General features: G+C 44.2%; 1 protein-coding gene across 3 annotated transcripts; it reads right to left on the reverse strand.

Annotated features, from left to right (window-relative positions):
• Nucleotides 1-133: 133 nt before the first annotated feature.
• On the reverse strand, nt 134-9,422 carry AGTRAP (angiotensin II receptor associated protein). Of its 3 annotated transcripts, none has more exons than XM_068658205.1 (6): nt 9,242-9,422; nt 4,308-4,342; nt 4,006-4,117; nt 3,198-3,396; nt 2,953-2,991; nt 134-1,055 (listed from the first exon to the last, which is right to left on the reverse strand). In XM_068658205.1, the coding sequence occupies exons 1-6, from the start codon at nt 9,266-9,268 to the stop codon at nt 994-996; spliced, it is 474 nt and encodes a 157-aa protein (XP_068514306.1). In that variant the 5' UTR covers nt 9,269-9,422; the 3' UTR covers nt 134-993. The 3 variants fall into 3 exon arrangements, with proteins under 3 accessions (XP_068514306.1, XP_068514304.1, XP_068514305.1); XM_068658203.1 differs by having other exon boundaries at nt 134-1,030; nt 9,242-9,419; XM_068658204.1 differs by lacking the exon at nt 2,953-2,991 and having other exon boundaries at nt 134-1,030; nt 9,242-9,406.
• Nucleotides 9,423-15,327: the final 5,905 nt, after the last annotated feature.

A 15,327-nucleotide genomic window follows, 5' to 3' on the forward strand; every position in this document is an offset into this window, starting at 1 on the left:
CTGTGTAAAGCTTACACAAACGTCATCGAAGCCCTGTAGACCTTGCCCCATAATGGCACTCCCAGACTGCCTGGCTACAGTCCCAAATCGTTAGGAATACATACATTTTCAAATAAGACAGAGGTGACCAGCATAATTTTTCTGACACAAAACCTGTGTTCATTTTTATAACTTTCGTAGAAAAATGTAACATTTCAAGTTCTGTTAAGACAGGCAGCTGAAGGCAGAAGGACATTTCAAGGCACAGAACATCTATAATCAACATTTAACAGTCATGGTAAGTATCCCAAAGGACATTCAACTTGCGTAAAAGCTTCAGTGAATACTCTGTGGTCCAGCAAGAGCATTTTATACCAATCCCAGCTGTATGCAAAACCACAGCTAGCACAGGGAGTTATGGTCATAAATCTTAATTAAAAAACATCAAAAACAGCCCCCAGGAACTCCCAGATGTTTCCTGGAAATGTATCAGCATGAAAGCAGGCAGAACTGTGTTAAGAGTAGTCCGTAAGCCTTTTAATGATAGTTTGTCCAGGAGTATTGTAGTCCGTAAGCCTTTTAAAGATAGTTTGTCCAGGAGTATTAGAGTGGTTCCCTTACTTACAGTAGAGAGGATGCCCAGTACAAAACCAGGAAGAACGTAGTAGGTTCATCCATTTGCATATACAGGGGAGGGATATGAGGGAGAGAGGAAAGGAAAGTGTACAGGAATTACAAAGACCCAGTGCTTAACATGTTATTAGAGATCTTCTGGACTTACTCCAGGAACCCCCCTGCCTAACCTTCAGGGAGGCAAAAGAAAAACATAATCACATCCTCTCTTATTTGTTCAGTAGCAGGTCTTGTGCCATCAGAACAGACATGGGAGTAGTGTAAGGCTGGACTGGGTGAGGGAGGTGTCCGTTCTGTTGCAGATGAGGACCTCAGTATGGATGTGGGGCTGCCTTGCTTGGGTCAGGCCACTGCGGAGAGGCATCCTGTTGATCAATTGGCTCATAGGTGCTGCGATCCTGGCCTGCACGGATGAGACCTGAACAGAAAGGGAAGAGAACAAGCTTGAAAAAAAATTAAAAAGCACGAAAACTGAATCCTCTAGAAGAAACCAAAAGCTCAGGAGCATACCATGTTGGCTACTCTACCAGCTCCCCAGTACCTGTTCCGTGACCTTCAGTATACAGGCAGGAGGTAAGAAAACATCCTTCCAACAAAAGCAAAATAGCTGAGGTGTATTTGAACATGCCCCTTCATCCCCCAAGAAGCACTTTTAGTCATGGGGCTGTTTAGAAAGCAAAACTTGCAATAATACATAGCAGCATAGCAGGCTGCTGTAATAGCATATTTCAGCAAGATCAAGTTTATGAGATGAGTTTATGGTAAAATCAATGGATCTTGCAACAAACAGAAGCAGCAGGAACCATGGCTAGCTGACAGCATGGACTTAAGTGCATGATTCATTTGTGAACCACTCTTCCAACAACCCAGCTATGTCTCAAGTGTGCCACACCATGGCACTAAATTTGAATCCAGCAGTGCTCCCAGTTGCACTATGAACAATTTGTCCATGGTACAAGACTAGTACAAAAATCACATATCTTTCCCTGCTTATCCCCTGAATAGTAAAGATACTGAAAATGTGCTCGGACAGCTCTCTATAGGCCAGGCATCTGCCATGGCTAGAAATCTACCCGAATCAAAGGTGGGTCTCAAACCACAAGAGGCTCGTTCTATGCAGCAAGGATGCTGCCAAGCTGAAAAAGAAATTCTGTTTCAAAAGAAAATGAGAGAGGACCAGAAAAAACACAGCACAGTTAAGTTTAAGAGGAAAATGCCAGATATTAAGAAAATGAGAGAGTTTGTCAGCCGCATTTAACAGAAAACAGCACAGAGTTCATACTGAGCATTGTGAGAAAGACAGTTCAGAAGATATGAAGCTGGAGAGTGACTGAATTCCAACCTATGCCTAGGAAAAGACTCTTTGACAGCATGTCTGTGTTGGAATAGTGTGGTAAAAAGGGAGAATACTCTCAAGTTCTAAGCAAAGCGGGGAAAAAAAAAATCAGTCAATCCTTAATGATACCTATACTTCCTGTGGGATAAAGACATTAAATCCCAGTTATGAGCAGTCAGCAGCTCATAACCTGGTGCAAACACAGCCCACATCAGGACACTGCAGTGGACACAGGCCTTCTGACATAGCCAAGACAAATCTGCCTGGCATTTGCACAAGCAGCTGATGGAGAAGACATCCACATTCCACTATCAGAGATGCAAATAGCACATAACACCCTGAAACCACCATTTTCCTTCAGTGGCAGTGCAAGTATTCACCTTCACAGGAAGCCTGATACTGCTTTGGTGCTAGCAAAGAAAGTAAGTGACAGCTTTCAACCACTGCAATGTCAGTTACACCATCCTTTGTCCTGCACAGCCTCAGGAAGGAAAAAAAAAGCTAACTGTGCCAAACTGCTGGTTTTCCCGGGGTGTATTCCCATGCAGCAAACAATCCCTGGCAGCTGTCCCACTATGAACTAGCACCAGGCATGCTTGGCAAAGAAGCTGAGAACATCCAGCCACAGCCCTTCTCTTGGGCAAGGATGCCACATTATCACTAGCAACTACAACCAGGAGAAAAACAAGTGCCTCCAAGCAAAGTTGCATGAGGTGAACATCAGTCCCATTTACCAGGTGAGGAAACAGAAGTCCAAAGCATTCAAGATAGCTAGGAGATGAGACCCACATACACAGAGATAGGAAATCCAGCCTCTTTCCCTCATAGGCCTAATCCAGCTATACAGGATGCTGCCTTTACTTTCCCCACAGAAGGAAAAGAAAAGGTTGACAAAGAGGGAAGGACACCCAAAGGCTTCCAACAAGCCCACACAAATGCAGGAGGTGGAACAGAGGAAAAACCTGAGTTACACTGAATAAGGGTGACAGCAGTTGTGTCAATACCATAATGGGCAAAATTGCTGTCAGATGAGGACTCCAGGTCTGCAAGGGAAGAGGAAGAATATATTTAAGGACTAAGACATGGCAGGACCACAAAAGAGGAAAACAGACATGAGAAAGAGAAGGGCCATCTGCCTCCCTGGAAAGGGGGACAGAATCCAGCTGCACAAGGCTCAGGCTGAAGGGTACAGAGTAGAAAGCAGCCTTCTCTAACACCAGAGGATGTGGAGGCAGAAGAAGCATCCTACCTATGTTGAAGGTGTACTCTCCTCCACGCTCCCGGTACATCTGATACACAAAATAGCAGGACGCAGGTTTAAGGAGGAGGCTGAAGATTGCCATGCCTATACTGAACCGCTTCACATCAGTCAAATAATCATTTGAAGGGTAGAATACAGAGATGTGAATGATGTCTGTGAGGACTGTGAGCAGCAGGCCAGTCAGGAACTGGAAGGAAAGAGAGAACAGGACATAATCTGAATAGGAGATTAATCACTAGGAATAACAGTGAGTTACAGAGTCTATTTGCTGGAAAATCTGCATTCACACAATCATGTCTTCATCCCAGTATCACACATTTCTAACCCTTGACACTGATCCCAGGTAAACAGATTCCTAAAGCGTATAATCTCATGTGTCATGCATTTTCTTCACATCCGTTACACACCTTCTCATGATATGTTCCGGAGCTGTTTATTTTTGCTTGCCAATCTCTTCAATGATCAGAGAAGGGATTTATAAAGCCCCTCTAACTCACGTGTACTAAGCACTGAGCCCTCTTCTGACATTAAAAAAAATCACAACAGCAGGTAAAAAATAAGAATTATATATTCCTTACCCCTGAGAAGCAAAATAACGGATACTGAGTGCTTCTCACCACAGTTTATAGTGCTTAAGTAAAATCCAGGCTCTCTTGGGGTGGGGAGAAAAAGTGAGTTTGACTTGTTGACTGCTATATTGGGAACAGCTGAAGATCATCACTGATTCAAAGGAGCTGTTTCTGCCCTCCACCCTCTCCCTAAGCAGCTGGGCCGAGGCAAATACTCTCACACTCACCATCATGATGGCGTCAAGGGAGTCTCTCTGCACAACAGCCCAGATCCCCACTGCAAGGATACTGAAATTTCCCCAGGCATAGGAGGCTGGAAACAAGTCATTCATGCATCCCCTGCCAAACAAGACAAAAAAACAGCCCAAATTCACAATACGCCTGCAATAGTGTTTGAATTTATCCCTCCCATATAAACACTTGGGCTTAGGATCTTGTACAAGGCACAAATGGGGAGTGCTGATTCCCCCAAAACATCCTGTACCTACTTGGAAGGAATACCCTGTTCTCACCCAGGTCAGGTACTCACCACACTGTAAGCAGCCAGTGTACCAGAATGATGGCCTGTGGAAAAACAGAGAGGAAGACAGGTCAGCAAGTTGGGAAAACTGGGGGAAGATTGATGTGAAATTACACTGTCTTGTCACCAAGAGTGCCCTGGACCCATGAACCACTGCAGAAAGCTGGCTTAGCAACTGGGACAGTGAAGACAAAACCATTTTTCTCTGCTTCTGTTGAGTATTTCCTGTGGTGCTACACTATAGTCATTCATTATTGTTGTCATCTCTGTTGACAGTTGATTCAGGCCGACTTAGTCTGTCCTAAATGCATTATTGATTTTGGAACTCCACAAGAGTTCGTACAGAAAGCAGGCCATCTCATTCACACTGTGCTAGCAGTTTGTACATGACCAGTTTGGCATCCAAGACGTCCAGGGATAGCCAAGATTGAAGCTTACAGCAATTTTGTTGTAGTCCTCTGGAAATCCTCCTTTTACCTCTTTCCAGCATGTTAAGAACAGTGGCTTAACCTTGCTGCAATATTAACAGACCCGAAGGTATCTTCTAAGAGCCAAAGGACCTGATCCTGCCATAGCACGCAGCTCTTTTCATCCCCAGCAAAGCCACCAGGACCCAAATTCTGGCAATGCCCTAAGTAGCACTAAGATCATGCTATCAGAGATTCTGTACTTTTTCAGGTGGCTGTAATGATCCTGATCCTTGTGCTGCTTAAGGCAACAAATCCAAAAAGAAAGCATTTCCCTGTAAGAAGTCATGCAAGGATTCTCTTCACGAGCACTTGACATTTCCGTAACCAAGGAGATATACTCTACACACTTATTAAAACAGCAAATGGGAACAAAAATATACCGCTTCACTCTTTTCTATACATATATCCATGTGTTTGCTTGCTTTTGAACCCACAGGCCAATTTCAACCATGTTTGACAATGGGAGATGGCTCTTATATGTCTGCTCTCTAAGCATGTATGGAAACAGTAATATGGCAGGCAGGGACTGTTAGCAGCTTCATGGGGGAAAGGCTGAAGCCAGGACCCAACTCTGTTACGTATCAGAGGATCCATGGGAAGCAGGCATTCTTCCATCTTCCTGTCTGTGAGAAAGGCTCCAATTGGCATTTATGCTGACTTTGGTAAAAAACAAACAAGCGAACAACATAAACCACCAAAACCACTCTGAAACATGCCCACCCCCCTCCATATATACACACACAATTGGGAAATAAGTAGAGAAGGGCTAAATGACTTGCTTCACGTGGGAAAGCTGTATGCAGACAGGAGCATTAAGACACTAAAAAATAAATATATTTAAGTTCTCGTGACATCCTGCTACATTTGTTGGCTCAAAACCTCTACCCCTGCTCTAACTCCACACAAAACTAGTTGCTTGAAGTGGGTTAATAACCAACAAAGCTGTGACAAGTGAAGCAGAGCCAGGAAATCAAGAGGAGCGATGCATCTGCTGTGGCTTGTACTGTTCTGCTCAGATATCACAGTGTAGATGTCTGATGATAAGACAGAGCTCTCGCTTCGCTGCAGTACCCCAGCATATCTGCTGTGCGTTCACCCTGAGAAGCACAGACTTGTCGTAACTTCAAACGCTGCTTAAACAGATTTTTAATAACGATATATTTTTTTAATTGCTCATGAAAGCCTACAAAATACTTCACCACCTCCTGCTACTTCCCCTCCTCCCGAATTGTACCAGAGAGACCAGGCAGAAACTGCTAATCAGTAAAATACAACATGTTCCTGGGTAAGAATGGAGACATGCAAATAGCATTTACTCAAGAGACTATCACAACATCAGGGAAATTCTTAATTAGGTAGTATTTAATTGCATGTTACATACCCGCAAGACCCCTCAAGGCTCACCAGTTAACATAATTAATGCAGGTTTTTTTTTTTTTTTTTAAAAGCCGTCTAGATCAATATTGCAGTTATTAAATTACGAAGCATGCTCAGTCACCAGCACACAGCCAGGTAAATGAGGGACGATAGCGTGGAGGACTGCATAAAGATAAACGTAACATCCCCTCCTAGCTATTAGCCTGAGTTATCTGACAGTTCTTCAGGGCACTATGGAATTTGCTGATGGTCTTGGTTTGCTTTAACATAGAAAATGTAGCATTAATGAAAGGGATTTAAGGCTACAGTCACTACAGGAGATTAGGTAATTTGCAGGCAGTCTCCTGATAAGACAAAAATTTACTTTATTTCCATGTGTTCAAGGAAATCTATCCATGCCTAAGAAGGGCATACATTATTTCTTTAGAGAAAGAACTCCTAAGAGCTGAACTAGTGTTGAGGGCAGTAAAATATGAGGGGTAGAAACTTTGTGCCTGTCTCTTCCGGGCAAGATGAGGATGATCATGTGTTTCAAAGCATCCCATCAGGGCGAGCTGAGAGGAAGTTCAGGCTCTTCTGCAAATCCCAGCATGTGACAGAACTAATTGCCAAGTATAAAAAGATCCTGGGTCTCATTAGGAAACTCTTGGGAACAGGAACTCATGCCTTTAAACAGGCTTCAGCACAGAACGTAGCACGAGGTTGAATTTTGCCTAAATTAAGACGCCATGGCTCCAGATTTTCTTGCAGTATCTAACTTTCTTTTCAAGAGTGATCTCATCTACTCTGATTTATATTCATCTGAGGATATACTAACCCAAATATAGATCTGAGTGACCACTATAACAGAGTAATTGTGAGTGGTTAAGCAGTGAACAGGCTATCCAGGGAGGCTGTAAGGACTCTATCCTTAGACGGTTGTACAAGCCAGCTGAATTTTGAGCAGACCTATTTGATCTACTTTTGAAATTAGCTTTGCTTTGAGCAGGAGGTTGAATTAGGTGACATACAGAGGTTTCTCCTAATCAAAATCATTTTACGATTCTGTGGCCTAGCATGTAAAAACGCCTGAAATGAAAACGTACATTTTCAGGCACGTGCATTGTAGGGCATCATCCACACTTGATCAAACTTGGTATATCAAGGTTCAGCACATTTATTGCAATAATCGTAGGTGTCAGTAGATGCTGTTCCATGGGTGTATTCCCCATCTGCAAGTAGCTTAGAGAGGGACCTCAAAGCTAAAGCATTGCTGTGTTCTGGCACAAACACAACTCAGTCACGCAGTTTTCTTGGAGCTCTTTTCTTTCATGAGGCTCATCTTTTTAATCTCATAGAAACTGTAAGCAGTTAATGTCAACGAATAGCAGCAGCATGTGTTATTCCCAGTCCCTTTCCAAAGAAGAACCTTTCCCACCTTTGTGATGTGTTTCAGAGAAGCAGCCATAACTCAGGCAGAGTACAAAGATGCAGGTACAATTATTAACTCACTGTGCTGCAGACCTTCAGCCCCAGAGCAGTACCAGCAGATTTGACAAAACTACTTCTTAATGCTGAAAATAGTTTGTCCAGGTGAAGGTCACTCTTACCCAGGAAGAGATTAGGGAATGGTTGCCCAAAACCAGAGAGAGGCAACGTTTTAGCTGTGTTGTCATGGTGACTCATTCATTCAGGAACTACGTCTGTTTTCTGCCTCCCATGGTGGAACATGCATTTCACTGGCAGAGTTTTTTTTAATTAGATGTAATTTTTCACTGCTTTAGCACAGGGGAAAAAAAGTTAAAAGCCAAAGCAGCACACAAGACCTTTTAATCTTCTAGTGCTCTGGGAATCGCACTGTAGTTGAAATTTGTCAATGCAAAATATCAGCCCCTTTCCAGAATGCGATGTAATCCACATGACAGGCCTTGAAAAATTCGTTTGCTTATTCGCCTCTAAAAAGGGAAGTCACTTCTCTCCATGAGCTATTAAGAGGGGGAAAGATGATTGTATGAACTCTCAGCTTTCATTTAGCAAGTTCGCCTGAAAGCCTTCCTGTATGAAGCTGAATCCCTAAGAGCAGCCGAGAGAACGCTGTCCTGCCCACCTGCAGGCAGCCTGCTCCAAGGCTCCCACCTCTCACGGCTTTGTGAATCAATAGCAGCCAAAGCCTGATGTGATCTGTGAGGCTTTCATTCCTCAGGCAAAGTTTTAACCAAAGAAGGCTCCTGAAACCTGCCATACCAGACAAGAAACACAAAACAGGGAAGCTGGGAAAAGGGACACGTGCACCTGGAAGTCTCAGGGATCTGAACACGTGATAAAAGGAGGGAAAATAGAGGAAAATTTCATTTGCCTCGTATCAGAGAAGCCTTCAATATGAAACAGCAATGTCAAAAGCAAACAAGTGATTTTTCCCTCTACAGCTTCTCTGCAAAGATGTGCTTCTTCCTAAAGTTAAAATTTAATGCAACCGTGAGAAGTCCCTGATTTCCCATTTCTGTCTACAAATATCTAAGGAAATTTTAAGATTACTCCCATTCAAGCCCTCCCCACCCAAAACCAGAAAAGCAACTCCTATCATCGACGTGCTGATAACCTCAAAACAAATGGGATCGCCTTCCTAAGGCATTTTGCCTGACAAGCAGAAACTTCGCCTCCTCAGGCTCTAGTGTTTATCCTGGATTAGCTCTGGTCAGCTGAGCTAGAAACCTCCAGGGGGACACAAGTTTTAGGGACACACAAGTTTTAGGGACACGAGCTAGCAGGCAGCTGCCCCAACCCACTCCTCGGACACTCCAGCAGCTGCCCTAAACAGACAACTCGGAGTCATCGCCTGCCGGCTTGGGTGACTGAGAGCTTTTGCAGCGTTGACCCGCGTGAGGAAGAAGGCTCAGAAATCCCCTTTTTTCCTCCTCAAACCCTCCACAACCCACCAGGCTCAAGGCTTCTGCCTCGCCAGAGGGCGGCGGCGCCGAGCGCCCCCTCCCCTGGCTCCCTCCGCTGGTTACCCCAGCAGGAGCCTCCTCACCCCCGGCCTCTTCCTCCTCCTCCTCCTCCCTTCGGCCTCCTCCGCCCCGGGGAGCCCGGCAGCGGCTCTGCCCCGCTCCCCCGTACCTTGAGGCTGACGGCAGGCAGCTCCATGGCCGCGGCCCGCCCGCCCCGGGACTCCCGGCGGCGGGGCCGCCTCCCTGTGGGGCCGGGCCCGGGGCCGCCCAGAGGAGGGCGGCGGGGCGGGAGCAGTCGGGACGCGGCCTCGCCTCAGCCCCCGGGGCCGCCCTGTACCCGGCCCCACCACCCTTATGGCCCCTCCGCTATAGGGAAAGCCCCGGCCTTAATGCTCCTTTTTAGGGTCTGGAGGGAGGTGGAGGCCTGGGCCCTGCCCCGCACCGCGCCCTCTGTCACACGCACGGGGATTTTGCAGGGTACACCTGGCATGTATTGAACACCGAGATGGAAAGCCACCACTATCTAGATGTGTGTTTGTCGGCTCCTAACATCCAGCCAGACAGTTCTTCCTGCTGGTTACATAAATAGCACCACTGAGGGAAGGTTTGACAGCGTATTTGGGCTGTACGGAGTCACAGAATCATTTAGGTCAGAAAAGGGCTCTGAGATCATCTGGTCCAACAGAGTCTAAAGGCTAATAATGCGTGTTTAGGACTTAGAAGTGTCCTGGGGAAAGAGAAAGCTTTTGTGTGCCCACCAGTGCTGTGACAAAAAAGGAGTGAGCAGTGCCAAAGATGCTCTTAATAGACACCAATAAAAAATTGCAGCATGCTGGTTGTACTCGGCTGTGTCACACAATAACCGTGTCATGTTCAGGTCAGTCTTTGTGGTTGAGTGCTGGAGTCTCTAGCCACGTAGCTAGGACAGCTGGCAGGTATTTAGCTGGTTCCTTTGGCTCTAGATTTTTCCCTAGAACATGATGACTGATCTCTGTGCAAAAGCCTGGTGAAATCGGGAGCTTTCAGTGTCTTGTTCTGAAAGAAAGCTTTTCCAATTTTAGAGCTGGTAAGTAAGTGACCAACACAAGCCCCTGTGGTATAGCCATACCTTTTTTTTTTTTTTTTTTTTTTTCCTCCTGCCCTGTTCATAATAGCAGTCTTCTCTCCAGGGATGGCAATGAGCTAAGAGAACCAAGAAGTAAGGGTGACCCCTCTCAAACCCTCCCTTCCTCGCCCAGTGTATGCTTTACCTGTCTGCAGTGTAAGAACAAGACATTTTACTTGGTCAATTGTAATTTACTCTTACAGAAAAGATGGGGCCTCTCAGGAATGAGCGAGGAGTCAGAAGTTCATTGCAGAAGCTGAATGTGGAAATGTTATGAGTCACCCTTCACTACCATTTCCAGTTCAAGCAGTGCAGAGCAAGGTTATGTACCAGGGTCATGCAGTGTTGAATCTATACTCACACATTCACACAAGCCAAAAACAAGCCCTGTCTGGCCTGTCCTTCACTGCATCCTGAGTCCTGTTGACTGCTAATATGCAGCACATTTGAAGATCTCCCAAGGCAGAATATTAAATGCTAAAATCACATAATCTATAAAATGCTAAACAGAAAAAGCAGCAGAAAAAAAAAAAGACTCACTCAGCTCAAAACATTAGTAAAAATAAGCCACAGAAGTCCCTCCCAGAAATCTCTTATTGTGACACTTTACAAGATGAAAGATTGAAATATAACTCATCTATTGCCACATCAGCTGTGACTTCATTTACATTTCTGTGTCCTGCAGGGAAGCCCTGCCTCTATTCACAGAAGTACTGGTATCAAATGGGATCAGTGCTAATTGTCCCAGTGATGTTGAGGACTAGATTTTACCCTAAATGGCAAAAAGAAGATTTGACATCTGGGAAAAAAAAAAGAAAAAAAAAAAAAAAAAAAGAAAAAAAAAAGATAAAGGATAAAGAGAGAATTGAATATCCATATTGCTGGCTCAGTGCTTGGGTACAAGCTGAAATAGAGATGCCCTTCTACCAGGAGAAGTATCTAGCAAGGGAATATGGTTTATTCTAATGACAAATTCCACTGTTAAGCAGCAGCCCAGTTTAAGTATAAGCACTTATACTTCAGATGCAGCACTTACACTATTCAGATGCAGCAGTTTGTGGGTGTCTTTACTCCATTCAGCATTCTGACTTGTTCTGAGTGACACAGGGAGTCTCATTATCATTTATGCAGTGTGAGCCATAATTTGGATTGATGTGACTGCTATTTAATGCAAAGCATTCATTTCCCCTTGTACAATAAAAGCACTTTACTTCATTTTGTTCATCAATGTATTGTGCAATTAATTCAGCCCTGCTTATTATATCCTGGGCTTGCATGTCATGGACTCAGGGGACTTAGAAATGTCTTAATGATCTCATGGATTTGAAAACAATGAGAGCTATGATAGACATTATGCATTTGCACGTCTCTCACACCTACCTGATCTGTGGGTTAGTTGTTTTTTATCTCTTCTTTGCTTTGCTTGTACCTTGTAAATTGCCTCTCCGTGTAACCTGCTGCCTCTGTTCCCTTCCCTAGGCTTGATAACTCAAAGCAACGTAAACATGGTGAGAAAGATAAGCAGCAAGTTAAAGAAGACCTGCAGGGAGAAGCAGACATCCCCAGGAGACTGGAAACAGGATACGGAGATTTTCCTAACTAGAAGACTGATTTAGGTGAGTTCAGCTCACTGCACCTAATATCCAGCAATTAGCTGCTTTACGCTAATTGTATTGGTAGCATTTCTTGTGTAGACCAAGTAAAAACCTAATACACAGCTGACTCCCTTCCTGGCAGCATAAAAGTGAGGCAAATCAGGCAGAAATATTTTCCTTGCATCTTCAGGACACTGTGCCTTTGGTGTGCAAGGTGATAGCAGTTCTGTGGGGAAGTATGGGCATTAACACAGTTCCTCCTGCTGTACTTATCTGGCCGATGGAGATAGAGACAAGCTCTCCACTCATAGTTCTGCCTTGTCACTCACTAGGGGTCTAGTCTGAAGGTGACTAATGACTGCAGCCACAGCCGCCGTGGTGTCTTTGAGTTGTGCCCTGCCTGCAGAGCCAAGAGCACTGAAAGCATGAGCTCTGCACAGATGCATGTAGTTTCAACAGAGCCTTTCTGAATAAGCAGGGAGTAAGGACATATAGAAGTCCTGGCTCCGCAAATTTAGATCCCAGAGGGAAATCAGCAAGCAGAAATATCATTTGGATTGGAGGGGACACTGAAGACATTTTGTTACGCTGGGAGGAACTTCACTGTAAAACAGTCTATAGCAACGTTATGTAGGGAGCGGGGAGGATTACCCTAATGTGGTATCTTGAAAGATAGGATTAAAAAGTCCCTTCTAATCTCAGCAAGGAATTGCTACTTCTGTTTTTCTAAAATCTAACTCGGGATCTAATTGAGGGACTACTCTTTTTAACTGGCCCTCTAGAATTGCCATATCAGAAATGAGTTTATGGGGTACTTGTGGAACTGTTGTACTCAGAACGTTCAAAGAAAAAAACAGCCCTCGTTCTTTCTGATAAAAAATGTGAAAGCAATGTTTTCTATGGGCTTTATGTAGGAGAGTCTGACTGGCATAGATGTGAACAATTTAGTATAGGATGGGTTTGAAATTGAAGCACTTTCACATGCTGTGGATTGACAACACAGTAATTACTGGGGGAGGGGGGAGAAAGGGGGTTTCAATAAAACACCCCCAAGCTAAAATGAATGCAGACTATTACAGACCTGAGACAGAATGATTCCCAAGTGTTTTAATTTGTGCTTCCCTTCCTCATCTCCCTTGCAGTTATCATTTTGGCAACTGCCAGCAACATCCCTGAGATTCAACACCATTCACAGAGCAGGCAGCTGCTGAGATGATTATGTCAAATCAGCACGCTGTCCTCTCTTTTCCATGTCTAATGATTCTCACCCTTGGAGAAGTGGTTTAAAATGATGTATACCCCTCGGACTCATTGTGAGGCTGCTAACAGCGGTAGCTATAGAGCAGGAGTTTGGGTGTGACTGTCACTCACCTTACTTGCATACATGTACCGCAATTAACTTTCAAAAATATTCCACAGAGCCCTGCTATGGCTGTTTTGGGCCTGATCCAAAGTCCTTTCAAGACAATAGTAAAATCTTCTAAGAGAATTAAGCTCTCTGGGGGCAGTAGAGAAGCTGAGTTTGTGTGAAATCTTAATTTGAGTTTCTCAAATGATCTGTTGAGAAGAACATATAAAACAAGATTTGCTTGACGTTTGTCTCTCTCTCTTATTCAGGACTAATGCCCCCAAAGGCAGAATTGTCACTGACTGCATTGCAACTGGTAGATACTGGGAAGGAAGAAAGGAAGGGGAAAGTTGCTAAATGTAACCTAGTGATAATATCACTGCGACTGCTGTCATGCCCCTGAGACAGCACAGAGCAGCACTAAAAAGCTTTCTGATGCTCAGAAGTGGGTTGGACTTGCTGTTTTACAAATGTTGCCCTAGGGTTTTATGTTATGAGCTTGTCTTGCATTTTACATCTTGGCATGTTATTTACTCAACAGCTTTCCTTTGCACTGCAGTTGTGAAGTCAGTAGTTTATCTGGCAGATACATAGATCAGGTTGTCTGATTCTTTTCGCACTGCTGTGGCAGTGCAACGTGCACACACACCACTGCTGCTCACCCCTTCTGCTTCACCTCTGCAACATCACATTTTGATTCAGAAAGAATGAGTCTTGGTCATGAGCTCTCTTTCTGAAACTCCAATGTGAGCAATCAATCCAATAATCCTGTGACTTAATTCATTATAATTAACTCTATTTTCACTGTCCTTAGACATTTAACTAATCCCACCAATTAAGAATCAGCTGTCCTTTATGTTCAGTTAATAGCAGACCTGAAGCAGAAGAAGCAAGAGGTCCCCTGTTGACATCTAAAAGCTCTGGCTCAAAATTCATACTTGCTTGTATTGAACATGATTTGCAACATAGTTGTGTTCAAAACATTGCCCAGGATCCTACAAGGATTCTTGTTAGACATGGGGCAATGAGTACCTGCATCACCGAGGATAAAGATCCCTGCAAAATTTCCAGCTTTGCTTTTATTTGCACTCATCCATCACAGACCTCAGCTCTTATATTGGAAAGTGCTGTGGTATTAAAACCTGGCTTTGACAAAGACTGTGCATGTGGTTCTCATTGGTGTCACACAGCCTGGGGTTTGAGAGCTCTGCAATTGACTGTGATCAATTATGGCCTTTTTCCCTTTATGCTTTCACTGACAATAGCACTGGCAGTACCACCCACTATTCTGCATCTGGGCTGAGGGAGGGGTTGCATTTCTCTCTCTGGCTTAACAAATTGCATCCTTGCTGTCACGGCACAGAGCTGGAGCCAAACTACCTTTATTTACTCCTAATTTTGGGGTTGAGATTGTAAAGCTGTAAGTAAAAATCTGACGCTCATCTGGCCACAGCTGTTTAGATTTTGCCTAAACCCTCCTTTACAGATTCCTCTGTTAGTGCATCTCCTAGCAGTGCAGGTGGATGTGGGTCAGAACCACTACTGTATTCATAGCATATCTCTGTAGTCATGACTGGGCACTCATATTGGAGGCATAAACCATTATGCTAGCAGCATCCGAGTGAATACACAACGCAGAGTAACACTACAACAGAAAGAGAGTGCAAAATGGAGGTTTGCCTCCCCTAATGGAACACGGGGGGATTTGAGGAAGCAGCATAAAGAGGATTCTGACCAAAGCACCAGGATTAGTATTTCTACTCCTACACAAAGTGCTGTAAACATCCAGGTTATGGAATTTAACATTTAAAAGGCTTCACAGCTGTCTCCCACCAGAAGCCAGGCTGCTGGGGATGACAACAGTAGAAAAGAACATCATTACTGATTAACACTATTCCCATATAACACAGGTAGCCCACGTTGCCTTGATATATCAATGAAGTCAATAGTTACTTAGTAAATTCAGAGAAGTTTTAAATATCTGGATAGCTACCAGGCAGAAATAGACAGCTGCAATTTGAGTGAGAATACTGGGCAGCCTAAATACCCAGTTTGGGTAGAGCAATTTTTCTACCAAGTGACACAATTGCTCTGTTTGATTACCTGAAGTTATCAGTGTTACCTGCTGGCCAGCTCTCCTGTAGGCCCTTCTGGCTGCTGCCCCATCCTTAGGTGCAGTGAAAGAAGCAGAAGAGTTGCACAAAGAA

The sequence above is a fragment of the Anas acuta genome, chromosome 22 (assembly GCF_963932015.1).
Source record: "Anas acuta chromosome 22, bAnaAcu1.1, whole genome shotgun sequence".
NCBI lineage: Eukaryota > Metazoa > Chordata > Aves > Anseriformes > Anatidae > Anas > Anas acuta.

Bases quoted from the DNA above. Each gene is read 5' to 3' on its own strand.
- AGTRAP (XM_068658203.1), bottom strand. From the start codon at position 9,268: ATGGAGCTGCCTGCCGTCAGCCTCAAG. The intron at 4,343-9,241 runs GTACGGGGGAGC...GTTTTTCCACAG, and splicing joins TGCCTGCCGTCAGCCTCAAG to GCCATCATTCTGGTACACTG. The intron at 3,397-4,005 runs GTGAGTGTGAGA...CTTTCCTTCCAG, and splicing joins CCCTTGACGCCATCATGATG to TTCCTGACTGGCCTGCTGCT.